Source organism: Chanodichthys erythropterus, chromosome 24 (assembly GCF_024489055.1).
Source record: "Chanodichthys erythropterus isolate Z2021 chromosome 24, ASM2448905v1, whole genome shotgun sequence".
In the NCBI taxonomy this organism is placed as follows: Eukaryota; Metazoa; Chordata; class Actinopteri; order Cypriniformes; family Xenocyprididae; genus Chanodichthys; species Chanodichthys erythropterus.
In genome coordinates this window covers 15,824,625-15,837,200 of record NC_090244.1, presented here as the reverse complement: position 1 = coordinate 15,837,200, position 12,576 = coordinate 15,824,625, and the positions used below count along the sequence as shown (strand labels likewise).

Here is a 12,576-nt window from a genome sequence, read left to right as displayed (position 1 = left end):
TTTAAATACATAAGTTTGTTTAAATATAATATATACACATATTATGTATTTAAATATTATATATACAATCATATATATATAAACAAACTTTTATCTTAGAAGCGATTAATCGTGATTAATCGATTTGACAATCTAGTACTGTCAAATCGATTAATCGCGATCGATCACTTCTAAGATAAGTTTGTTTAAATATAATATATACACATATTATCTTAGAAGTGATCGATCGCGATTAATCGATTTGACAGTACTAGATTGTCAAATCGATTAATCACGATTAATCGCTTCTAAGATAAGTTTGCTTACATAATATATATGATTGTATATATAATATTTAAATACAATGTGTGTGTATATATTATATTTAAACAAACTTTTATCTTAGAAGCGATCAGTCACTATTAATCGATTTGACAATCTAGTACTGTCAAATCGATTAATCGCGACCGATCGGTTCTAAGATAAAAGTTTGTTTACATAATATATATATGATTGTATATATAATATTTAAATACATAATGGGTCTCATTCATGAAACACGAGCAGAACAAATTTTTGTGTAAATCGTGTGTAAAGTGGTTCTGGCGTAAATTTTCGGATTCATTAAAATGTTCGTATTTTCCAAATGTTAGTTGGTACGAAAGAAATCTACACCTGCTCCCAGCCACGCGTAAATAGTGCGTTTAACATCCGAACGTTTTGCTCATTAATAAGGCTGTATTTTAATTCACCTAATAAGGTACATATTTACACAGCATTTTGAAAAAATATTATATATAGTAATTACATATGTTTTTTCTTTTTACTTTTATTGTGAGAGCCAGTAATAGCATCTGCAAACGGAGCACTTTAATCAAATAATTAATTGATTTCAATAGGGCTGGGCAAACTAATGGCCCCTTAATTGTTATGGAAACTGTTTCCTATAAAATGGCCAAAATCCTTCGTTTGGTGTCATAATATGATATTTACGACTGATTGGAATTCACTAACACACACACATTTCACTATCACTTCTGACGTTTACGAAGTATTTGTGAATCAGGAGAAGAGTTTTCGGGAAGGTCTCTTTACGCGCAAATCACTCGCATATTTACTCATATATTTACCAGTGTCTTCATGAATGAGACCCAATGTGTGTATATATTATATTTAAACAAACTTTTATCTTAGAAGTGATCGGTTGCGATTAATCGATTTGACAGTACTAGATTGTCAAATTGATTAATCGCAATTAATCACTTCTAAGATAAAAGTTTGTTTAAATATAATATATACACACACATATATTATGTATTTAAATATAATATTACATACACTCATATATTATGTAAACAAACTTTTATCTTAGATGCGATTTATCGAGTTGACGGCACTAAACGCATTTTACTGTCTCTCATTTTATGTTTAAAGGTGCAGTCACATTAGCTGTTGTTTGGTGAATTTTCGCCAGCAAATTCCAGACATTTCAATAGGAATCCACGTGATTTTTGTGGGAATTTCACAAAAGATTTCCCAACACAGATTTCTCAACAGATTCTCAAATTGGTCACGCAAATTCGCCGCGTTGACCAACAGAAAGCTGCTTGGTTTGAAAGTGACTTCTGTGTGAGCTGTGCTTCATACATCTATACATTATTAATATTAAACAATTGACCTTTTTTGCTCGCAAAATGTGACCGCACCTTAAGTGAGCTACACTTAACGTATTGTGTTATGAGGCGACAGTATCACTAAATGTAGAAATCTCTTCCATTGTTGTCACTCTTGATCTCATGCACTATTTATTGTCATAGGGCTTTAAATGAACTACATTTAGTGCTTCTAAGTCATTGCCAATCTAACCTGCACTCTTAATGGTATAAAATGAAATTAGTCTCTTAATTTGTGAAAATAACTATTGCTAATGATAATACAGTGCAGAACATTGTACGTTCTCAAGCTTGTTGCTTTTTATGTGATGATAATGAGCTGCCAGAGAGCAAACAGGGTTTGCTAATTGAATGTGTTAACAAAAACTCCCTTTTAGCTAGTTGATAAAATAGTACAAATACAGAAAAATTGTGTAAGATTAAACTGAAATTGAACATTTCACTTATTGGCTATAATATGCCTTTTTGTAAGGTAATTTTATATAACATTTGCTTAATTTAAAAAGACTTTTGTCTGATTTCTTTAGAATTCAAGAGTTAATTGAATGGGTTAAATAACCTTAAGCATAACTGAATAAATGTATATTCCAGAATATAAAACAGAAAGGATGCATAAACGCCCCATTGTATGAAAAATGATAAGGAAAAGAGTTTGTGATTTTTCTTTCTCTTATTTTATGTATGGAAGCTTTTTGACTTGGGTTATAAATTGGTCAGTTTCTCTGTAGTTTTATAGAAAGAAATTGAGCATATCTTGCATAGATTTTTTACACAAGGAACATTTTTAGAAATGTAAAAGGTTTACAGTGGTACTTTAATACTTTGCACTCATTTCTGAAGTCTGTGCTTTGTTTCATACTGAATTTGTTATCAGCTTTCATGTGTGCTGCTGTGGACAACCTCAACAAGACTGAATTTGTAGTAAAATGCTTTTATGCTTCATGTTTATGACTGTTTCAAACTACTAGAGTAGCTATGGCTGGGTTTTATACTGGTCAGGCTCATATTTCATTGTTGCTTTCGTTACTTAATTTACTTAAGTCACTCGTTCGTTAAGATGAACAGGTTAGGTTCAGGCATAGGAAATAAGCGTGAAAAACTCACATTTGATTTCGTATTCACAGATAACTGGAGCTTGTATTTGTTTACGGACGGGTCAGTGAAGTTGAGCCGGAAGCAAGGTTTGATTCGTGAATGAATCATTCTTTTGAGCCGAATCTTTTTAGTAAATCAATTGAAACGTTTCATAAAAACCATCTGAACGATTACATTTTGAACCAAGACTGTCAAAATCCTAAAAACTAGTGAGCTCATATAAGCATTTGGAGTGAAACAAGGATTTGACGTTATTTTAGTACCCGAATATCAGTTATGAGCACCTAATTTTGTGTGTTTACTTTTATCAACACACAAAACAGATTTGGTGTTCACGTTTTAATTATTTAAATTATCTAGACGTGCCAAAACCTTGAGACTTATTTTTATTAGCTGAATGTCTGCTTTTATGAATAAAAGTGATTATAAAACGTCCTTTTCTATGTTTTATGAATGTAAAATGTCATAGACGAGACGTATAATGTCTCGACGTATCATTTTTGTGAACCGATTCTTTGAAACTGCTCAAAAGAACCGATTCGCGGAAATGAGTCGGACATACCATTACGAATAGAGGGGTGGTTGTTGTTTGAAAATAAACAGAATTTGAATTAATTCGAGCAAAGGTAATGATTTATATGTTTTCAAGGAAAACAATACCTTTTTAGATACATTTCAGACATTTTGAACATAAACAAATGTTTTTTTATCCATACAATAAAAACAGCCCGGTGAACAGTCACCCTCCCCGTTTTGAAAGGATGAAGACAAAGGCTACCGGAAACCGGACTCCATAGTTTTCGTCAAATGGCTGATTTGTATTCACGCGAAATCGTTTGTTTTCTCCAACCATTAACGTTTCGTTTTTCAAAGTCTTTTCGTCGAGCTTTTTCATGGATTTACATTTATGTTTACTAAACATGTGTCGCGATCTGGAAACAGCCGTTACAAAGATCTGGCGGTGCAAATACAGCGACGTAAGCTGGTTATTCCAAGCGAATGAATCTCTCAGCAAGTTTTAAATGCAACAAAGCGCGTTCGTTTTTTATTTTTGTTGCGTGTTTACTTCGTTCGGACATTTCCCCCGGCATTTTTATGTACATGCGGTCCTCGCCGGCAGAAAACCAGACTAGTAACTTCGCTAAGCTAACGAGCTGCTCTTAGAAATGGAGATCCACGTCTCGAGCCTTTTCCCGGAGATCTTAGCGATGATATTCAACTACCTGGACGTTAAAGGCAAAGGCAGAGTCGCGCAAGTGTGCACGGCGTGGAGAGACGCCTCGTACCACAAATCCGTCTGGAGGGGAGTAGAAGCCAAACTCCATCTGAGAAGAGCAAACCCATCGCTCTTCCCCAGCCTCCAAACCAGAGGGATCAAGAAAGTCCAGATCCTCAGCCTGAGGCGCAGCCTTAGCTATGTTATTCAGGGCATGCCCAACATCGAGAGCCTTAACTTGAGTGGATGCTACAACCTGACGGATAACGGCCTCGGTCATGCTTTCGTGCAGGACATCCCCTCACTGAGGATCCTCAACCTCAGCCTTTGCAAACAGATCACCGACTCCAGTTTGGGCAGGATTGCGCAGTATCTGAAGAACCTGGAACTGTTGGATCTCGGTGGGTGTAGTAATATCACCAACACGGGGTTGTTGCTCGTCGCTTGGGGCCTTCATAACCTCAAAAGCCTGAACTTGAGAAGCTGCCGGAACGTTTCGGACGTGGGCATCGGGCACCTGGCCGGCATGACGCGCAGCGCCGCGGAGGGCTGCTTGAGTTTGGAGCATCTCACCTTGCAGGACTGTCAGAAACTCACCGATCTGTCGCTTAAACACATTTCCAAGGGCCTAAACAAGCTGAAAGTCCTCAACTTGAGCTTCTGCGGCGGGATTTCCGACGCCGGCATGATCCACCTGTCACACATGACCCAACTCTGGACGCTTAACTTGCGCTCGTGCGATAACATCAGCGATACGGGCATCATGCATCTTTCCATGGGCGCTTTGAGGCTGTACGGGCTGGACGTGTCGTTTTGCGACAAAGTGGGCGACCAGAGCCTGGCTTACATCGCGCAGGGCCTGTACCAGCTCAAATCCCTGTCGCTTTGCTCGTGCCACATCAGCGACGACGGGATCAACAGGATGGTCCGGCAGATGCACGAACTGAAGACGCTGAACATCGGCCAGTGCGTCCGGATCACGGACAAGGGCCTCGAGCTCATTGCGGATCACCTGACGCAGCTGACCGGGATCGACCTGTACGGCTGCACCAAAATAACCAAAAGGGGACTGGAGAGAATCACGCAGCTGCCCTGCCTTAAGGTGTTGAACTTGGGACTTTGGCAAATGACCGAGGTCAAGGGTTTAGGAGACGCCTCTGAGATCCTGCCCTGCTACGCCTCGTAACGTTTACGCTACCTCAGTGTCGCCAGTGATGTCTTGTTTTTCTAGAGACGTGTATTATATTATTAAGACGCACAGTCGCAGCATCATGTACTTTGTTACTAAGCCTGTTTGGAAAAGGGGCTTGATGTAGTTCAAATTGAATCAGCAATAAAACACTGAACAGCCTTCCTAATGGTATAGTCTGAATTATGATGGTTCCCTTGAATGCCTTTGTTTTTCTGTACTTTGTTTTAGAGCTTCATATTGAGGTAAAATGTCTCTTATTCTCATTTCCACTGACAAACGCATTTTGTCACTGCCTTTGAGTATTTATCCTGAAATACCAGCATTATACTGTATATTGGAGAGAGGGGGAAAAGAGGAGTTTACCATGTGTGTGGACAAGCTTGTTCGTTTCATGTGATTCCTCCCTGGTAAAATGGAACATATGCAATTTAAACTTTGTTTAAAAAAAAAAAAAAAAAAGGCCAGTTTGCTTGTTAATGACCTACAAGATGTCTGTTTATTTTCCTATGATAAATGATTAAAGCTAAAATTGTTTTTAACTAAATTGTTTTCCTGTTATTTTTTTAATCACGTTCTCCAAATCATTACAACACCGATACATTTTTTTACCACATAGATTAATAACACCTAAAAAAAAACTTGAATATGTTTATACATTTAATAGCAAGTAAAAATGCTTATAAATATGTGACCATGGACCACAAAACCAGTCATAAGGATCATTTTTTTGAAATTGAGATTTATACATCATCTGACTAAATCAAAGCTGAGTAAAATTATTTTTTTTTTGTTAGGATAGGACAATATTTGGATATCTGAGGGTGCAAAAAATCAAAATATTGAGAAAATCGCCTTTAAAGTTGTCCAAATGAAGTCCTTAAAAATGCATACTTCTTACAAAAGTAATTTTTTGATATTTACGAGAAGAAATTTACAAACTATCTTCATGGAACATGATCTTTACTTGGATATCCTAATGATTTTTGCATAAAAGAAAAATCTGTAATTTTGACCTTAAATTTTGTATTGTTGGCTATTGCTACAAATATACCCGTGTGACTTATGAATGGTTTTGTGGTCCAGGGTCACACGTATAACTGCATAATCACTATCCTTGCCAAGTACAGACTAATCACAATCAGAAAAAAAACGTACTAGTTTTTATATATATAATACATACTGCACCAGCTAGAATTTGCAAAATCTATTAAATGGTTTTTAAAGCATTTCTTTAGAAATTTGCAATGACAAATAGCTGTAAAAGTCATGGAAATTTATTAGTCAAAAAATGTGAATCCTAAAACACAGATTATATATAATATTGAAACACCATTATTGGCATGCTTAAATGACAGGAAAATTAAGTCACATTGATATGTTGAGAACATGCGATTCTCTTAAGAAATATGTGTATTGTAATGAAGTTCTCTTCAACAACTGTAATATTTTGAAATATCATTACACTTTAAAGTCTTCAGTTTTAATATATTTCAAAAGCATCATTACTCCAGTCTTCAGTGTCACATGATCCTTCTGAATTCATTTGCTGCTCAAAAAACATTATTATAAATGATAAATTCCATTTTTTTTCAAGATTCTTTGATGAACAGGATATTCAAAATGTATTTAATTTTACATATATAACAATATAAATGTCTTTACTTTTATGATGTTAAAAAAGTTGAAGTGATCACTTATGATCAATGTAATGCATAAAAAAAAAAAAAACATACTGACCCTAAACGTAATAATGCAAGAAATAAAAAATACCACTTCTTTTCTGAAGTCTTTCTAATTTGGCTGCTGAAGTAACAATTTTCCACAGCTCATATTGTCCAGAGTTTTTTGTGCGACAAAAAACCCCCAAAATAACGACTTTATTCAACAATATCTAGTGAAGGCGATTTCAAAACACTGCTTCATGAAGCTTCGAAGCTTTACGAATCTTTTGTTTCGAATCACTGGTTCGGAGTGTGAATCGAACTGCCAAAGTCACGTGAACCATTGAAATTTTGAAACACTTATGACGTAACAAAGCCTCGTTTACTGAAATCATGTGACTTTGGCGCTTCGAACCACTGATTCGATTCGTAAAGCTCTGAAGCTTCATAAAGCAGTGTTTTGAAATCGCCCATCACTAGATATTGTTGAATAAAGTCGTTATTTTGTTTTTTTGGCGCATAAAAAGTATTCTCGCCGCTCATTGAACCACTGTAGTCACATGAACTGTTTTAAATATGTTTTAGTATAGCTTTCTAGGCATCTGAAAGTGTTAATTATCTTGCTGTCTATGGAGCCCTCACTGAGCCATCGGATTTCATCAAAAATATCTTAATTTGTGTTCTGAAGATGAACAAAGGTCTTGCAGGTTTGGAATGACATGAGGGTGAGTAATAAATGACAGAATTTTAATTTTTGGGTGAACTAACCCTTTAAGAGATGTGTCTATCCCTTTCAGCCTCGCTTTCATTCCCGTACAAAAATCAAAGATGGCGCTGCTGTGAATAAGGTCTATAGATGCAAACCACCAGACTTCAGGTTATTCTCCATGAAAGTGCATACAACTTGTCTTATTGTTTTCTGGTGGCATTAATATTCCTGTACTTGCATGTCAGCAGCTGTTTGAAGGTGTTCTTGAAGGTGACATTGCACAGGGCATAGCAAGCGGGGTTAACCGTACTGTTTATGTAGCAGAGCCAGTAGCCAAAGATCCACATTGTGTTTGGAATACAGGCCGAGCAAAAAGTGTTGATGAGTACCATGACATTGTAGGGCGTCCATGTGGCTGCAAACGCCACCAGAATGGCCATAATGGTCCTTGTTACCTTCTTCTCCCGTGAGGATAAACACTTTTTCTTCTGATAACGTGGCATGAGAATCTTCTGCGACACCAGGCTCAGCCTTTCCTTCCCGTTGGTCATGTCCTGACCTCCATTGTTGGGTTTATAGGTGTTTTGCAGGTCCTTTTGGGATGTTGTTCTGAAGCAAGTAAATCTGACCCAACTTCCTGTGGCCAGCGGAGCTGATTGGGTTTGACGGCTTCGGATGTCACCGTTAGTGCTTATGGATGCGGCCTCCTCATCCCGCTGGTTTGAAGAAGCCAGCACACTTCCAGATATAGAGTCATTCTCACTCTCCCGCTCTTCTCCTGCAGGTGGATACAATGGATTTTCAGTGAGATCTTTGATGGTGACAAGATTTACTGTATTTGGTTCAGATAACACAATACTTGTGTTTGACTGCTGCCAAGTTCCAGAAAAAGACCATAAAAGTAGTTCATATGTCTCAGAATCTTAAATTGCAGTCTTGAACACACACAAAAAATTGTTAAGATTAGGTAATGTTTTAATGTTTAGATATTATTTTGAACACATTTATTACTATTAATATTACTGTCAAGATATTAGAGACTATTCTCAATACTCAATTATTCCAATTTTGAACAAACAAGAAATACACACACATACACATACATATATACTGTACCTGTCAAAAGTTTGGAAACATTACAATTTTTAATGTTTCTTCTGCTTATCAAGGCTGCAGTAATATGAAATATTATTACAATTTTTAAAAAATTAAATAACACCTAAATATATTTAAATATATTCTTATAAATAACACCTAAATATAATATAATATATTTAAATATATTTTAAAATGTAATTTATTTAGCTGAATTTTCAGCATTGTTACTCCAGTCTTCAGTGTCACATGATCCTTCAGAAATCATACTAATTTGCTGATTTGCTGCTCAAGAAACATTTCTTCTTACTCGTATTATCAATGCTGAAAACAGTTTTTGCTGTATAACATTTTTGTGGAAACAATGATACGATTCAAATTTTTATGGTAAGATATAAAAAAAAAGAGAAATTAATACTTTTATTCATCAAGGATGCAATAAATTGATCAAAAGTGACAGTGAAGACATTTATAATGTTACAAAAGATTTCTGTTTAATAAATGCAAATAAATGCTGTTCATTGAACTTTCTATTCATCCAAGAATCCTGAAAAAAGTATGACCATTTCCACAAAAATGTTAAGCAGGAAAAGCTGTTTTCAACAATTTTTCAACATTAGTTCATATAAACATTGATCATGCAGCGAACATAAAAAGAAGCTCAACCGAACCTGCTTGACAAGTGAGAACAATATAAGTCTATGTAATATAATGATGTAATATAAGTATAAGGTGTCCCCTGAATGTGTCTGTGAAGTTTCAGCTCAAAATACCTCATAGATTTTTTTAGTTCATTTTTTTAACTGCCTATTTTGGGGCATCATTAAATATGTGCCGATTCAGGCTGTGCGGCCCCTTTAAATCTCTTGCTCCCTGCCCCCCGAGCTTGCGCTTGCCTTAAACAGCATAAACAAAGTTCACACAGCTAATATATATAATATAATATAAAAATGGATCTTTACAAAATGTTCATCATGCAACATGTCTAATCGCATAAGTATAGTATTTATTTGGATGTTTACATTTGATTCTGAATGAGTTTGAGGTTGTGCTCCGTGGCTAAAGCTAACATTACACACTGTTGGAGAGATTTATAAAGAATGAAGTTGTGTTTATGCATTATACAGACTGCAAGTGTTTAATAATGAAAATAACGACGACTCTTGTCTCCGTGAATACAGTAGGAAACGATGGTAACTTTAACCACATTTAACAGTACATTAGCAACATGCTAACAAAACATTTAGAAAGACAATTTACAAATATCACTAAAAATATCATGATATTATGGATCATGTCAGTTATTATTGCTCCATCTGCCATTTTTCGCTATTGTTCTTGCTTGCTTACCTAGTCTGTTGATTCAGCTGTGCACAGATCCAGACATTAATACTGGCTGCCCTTGTGTAATGCCTTGAACATGGGCTGGCATATGCAAATATTGGGGGCGTACATATTAATGATCCCAACTGTTACGTAACAGTCGGTGTTATGTTGAGATTCGCCTGTTCTTTGGAGATTTATATAAGAAGGAGGAAATAATGGAGTTTGAGACTCACTGTATGTCATTTCCACGTACTGAACTCTTGTTATTCAACTATGCCAAGGTAAATTCAATTTTTAATTCTAGGGCACCTTTAAGATCCTTGTGTAGCTGACTATAAATAGCTGGTCAGTTGCTACTCAAAACTAGCCCAATTGCATTTCAGTGGGTAAAATCTGTGTTTTTTTGGTGGTTCTCCCTCTGGTAAAATTGGCATTTCAGGGGCTAAATATAATGTTATTGGGGTCATTGCAACCCGCGGATACAGTGTTAACGTAGCCCAATTCCACGGGAAAACCACAGACTTGGCAACACTGTGACAAAATAGCTGGTTTGTATTGGCCGCCTCCAGCTAAAGCTGTGGCAGGTCCCAAAACACTCTAGCAACTACATAGTACTGGGATAAAAACATAAACATAAACAGAAGCTCAACCGACTTGAGCTTCTGAACCAGCTTGATGAGTGCGAACAAACCTCATTGGTTCTTGAGGAATCTCAAACGTGCTGCGTAACATACAAGAATGAACCACACTGGTTCTAGTACGTCAAGCAAACATGCTTGAGCTTCTGTTTACCACAACTGATGTGTCAGCTGATCAATGTTTATATGTGAATACAAGCCTAAATTAAATCTGTTTATCATATAAAGCGATTGTGTCTCTTCAGAAAATTTGGACTAAACCACTCAATTCATATGGATTAGTTTTACGATCTCTTTATGAACTTTTTGAAGCATCAAAGTGGTAGTTGCATAGACTGTCAATGGAGGAGCTCATTAAAAATATCTTCATTTGTGTTAACAAAAGTCTCACGGGTTTAGTATGTTGTGACGAGTGCTTGAAGGGGAAAAATAAAAGTGCTGGTACTCGGTTCAAAGCGCGTTCTTGAAGAAGGTAGGGCGTGGCGGACTTCCTTATGTAAGGAAAACTGACGGTACACTAAAGAAAAAAAAGAGAAGTACCTGCCCACCTCCAGCACTGTTTGGAAACTCCTCGAATAGACTATTTTTATGCTTATCTTTTGTCTCTTTGGAGCTCAACAGCCCCTGTCTACACTGTATAAAGAGCAGTGTGAACATTCTTCAAAAAATCTCCCATTGTGTTCAATGGAAGAAAAAAGTATACAGACCTGTAGTGACATCTGAAGCACTCTGTCTCCGTGGAACAATTTCTTCTCCTCCTTGGATTGACTTCCTCTCCTTATTGCTCTCGTTTGTGGGTCCAGCCTGGCCTCCATCATTACTGACTCTAGATACTCTCCGAGTGTCTCTGCTTCGGACACGACTGCGGCTGGCTTTGGAGATCTGCCAGTATAGTACGGTCATAGTGACGACTGGCAGGTAGAAGGCAGCGATGGCGGTGCCGAAGGTGACCACAGCATTAGAGAAAAACTGGATGTAGCACTCGCCTTCAGGAACCGTCCGGCTGCCTGTGATGAACTGCCAGAACAGGATGGCTGGAGCCCAGAGGATGAACGACAGGATCCAAGCTCCTGCAATCATCATGCCTGCCATCTTGTGGGTCCTTTTGACCGGATAGCTGAGAGGCTTGGTGACGCAGAAATATCGGTCAAAGCTGATGATGAGGAGGTTCATAACAGAGGCGTTGCTCACCACGTAGTCCAGAGCCAACCAGAGGTCACAAACCAAAGCTCCTAAAGGCCAGCGGCCAGTCACAATGTACACAGTGTACAGGTTCATGGAGAAAACGCCGATGAACAGGTCAGCACATGCTAGACTGAACAGGAAGTAGTTGTTGACCGTCTGGAGGTTCCTGTTGACCTTGATAGAGAGCATGACCAGCACATTGCCAATAATTGTGATCAGGCTTAAAGTGCTCAGTCCGAGAATGATGAAAACAAGCTTGACAGGTGAGAATGGACTGTCTAGGAAAAAGTTAGTCTTGTTAGCATGGCTGAGGCTTGGAGAAAGAGTTAAGTTGGAAGTCTCCATCTTTCCTTGTCACAGGACATGCACATCAGAACCTAAGGGTAGAAAAAAGAGAATAGAATTATGTATATTTACCGATGAGCTTTCACTTTTCTATATTTCTAATTGGGTCTGTAAGCAACTGCCTAATATACCCTTTTTCAGTTAAAGGTGCACTATGTAGAATGACAGGTAGTGGTTGAAATGGGTACTGCAGTCCAAATTCAAAATATTGTTTGCCCCGCCCCCTCCTCCTCAGACTCGACGCTCTCCCAGGTTGCCGGTTTGAGGACACGCAACAGCAGCGAGCTCAATTGACATTGGAAGGCGAGGAAACTTGCACTGTATGATAATTAGTAGTGGTGGGCATAGATTAATTTTTTTAATCTAGATTAATCTCACTGTAATCTTGGAATTAATCTAGATTAAAATGGCTCATCTGAATTCTGCCGAAGACATTCAGAATATGTGTGCTACCCAAATAAT

At 37.3% G+C, this 12,576-nt stretch overlaps 2 protein-coding genes across 2 annotated transcripts; one reads left to right on the top strand and one right to left on the bottom strand.

Moving 5' to 3' along the window:
• The first annotated feature begins 3,474 nt into the window (after nt 1-3,474).
• On the top strand, nt 3,475-5,612 carry fbxl14a (F-box and leucine-rich repeat protein 14a). Its single transcript, XM_067379788.1, has one exon. It carries the CDS (start codon nt 3,914-3,916, stop codon nt 5,147-5,149), a length of 1,236 nt encoding a protein of 411 aa, XP_067235889.1. The 5' UTR covers nt 3,475-3,913; the 3' UTR covers nt 5,150-5,612.
• Nucleotides 5,613-7,363: 1,751 nt separating this feature from the next.
• chrm2b (cholinergic receptor, muscarinic 2b) lies at nt 7,364-12,114 on the bottom strand. Its single transcript, XM_067379787.1, has 2 exons — nt 11,292-12,114; nt 7,364-8,303 (listed from the first exon to the last, which is right to left on the bottom strand). Exons 1-2 carry the CDS (start codon nt 12,112-12,114, stop codon nt 7,726-7,728), a joined length of 1,401 nt encoding a protein of 466 aa, XP_067235888.1. The 3' UTR covers nt 7,364-7,725.
• Between the last annotated feature and the right edge of the window lie 462 nt (nt 12,115-12,576).

Excerpts from the sequence above, each read along its gene's own strand:
- fbxl14a (XM_067379788.1), top strand. The coding sequence starts at position 3,914 with ATGGAGATCCACGTCTCGAGCCTTTTCCCGGAGATCTTAGCGATGATA.
- chrm2b (XM_067379787.1), bottom strand. The coding sequence starts at position 12,114 with ATGGAGACTTCCAACTTAACTCTTTCTCCAAGCCTCAGCCATGCTAAC. Across the intron at positions 8,304-11,291 it reads TGCTTCAGATGTCACTACAG|GAGAAGAGCGGGAGAGTGAG; the intron begins GTCTGTATACTT and ends ATCCACCTGCAG.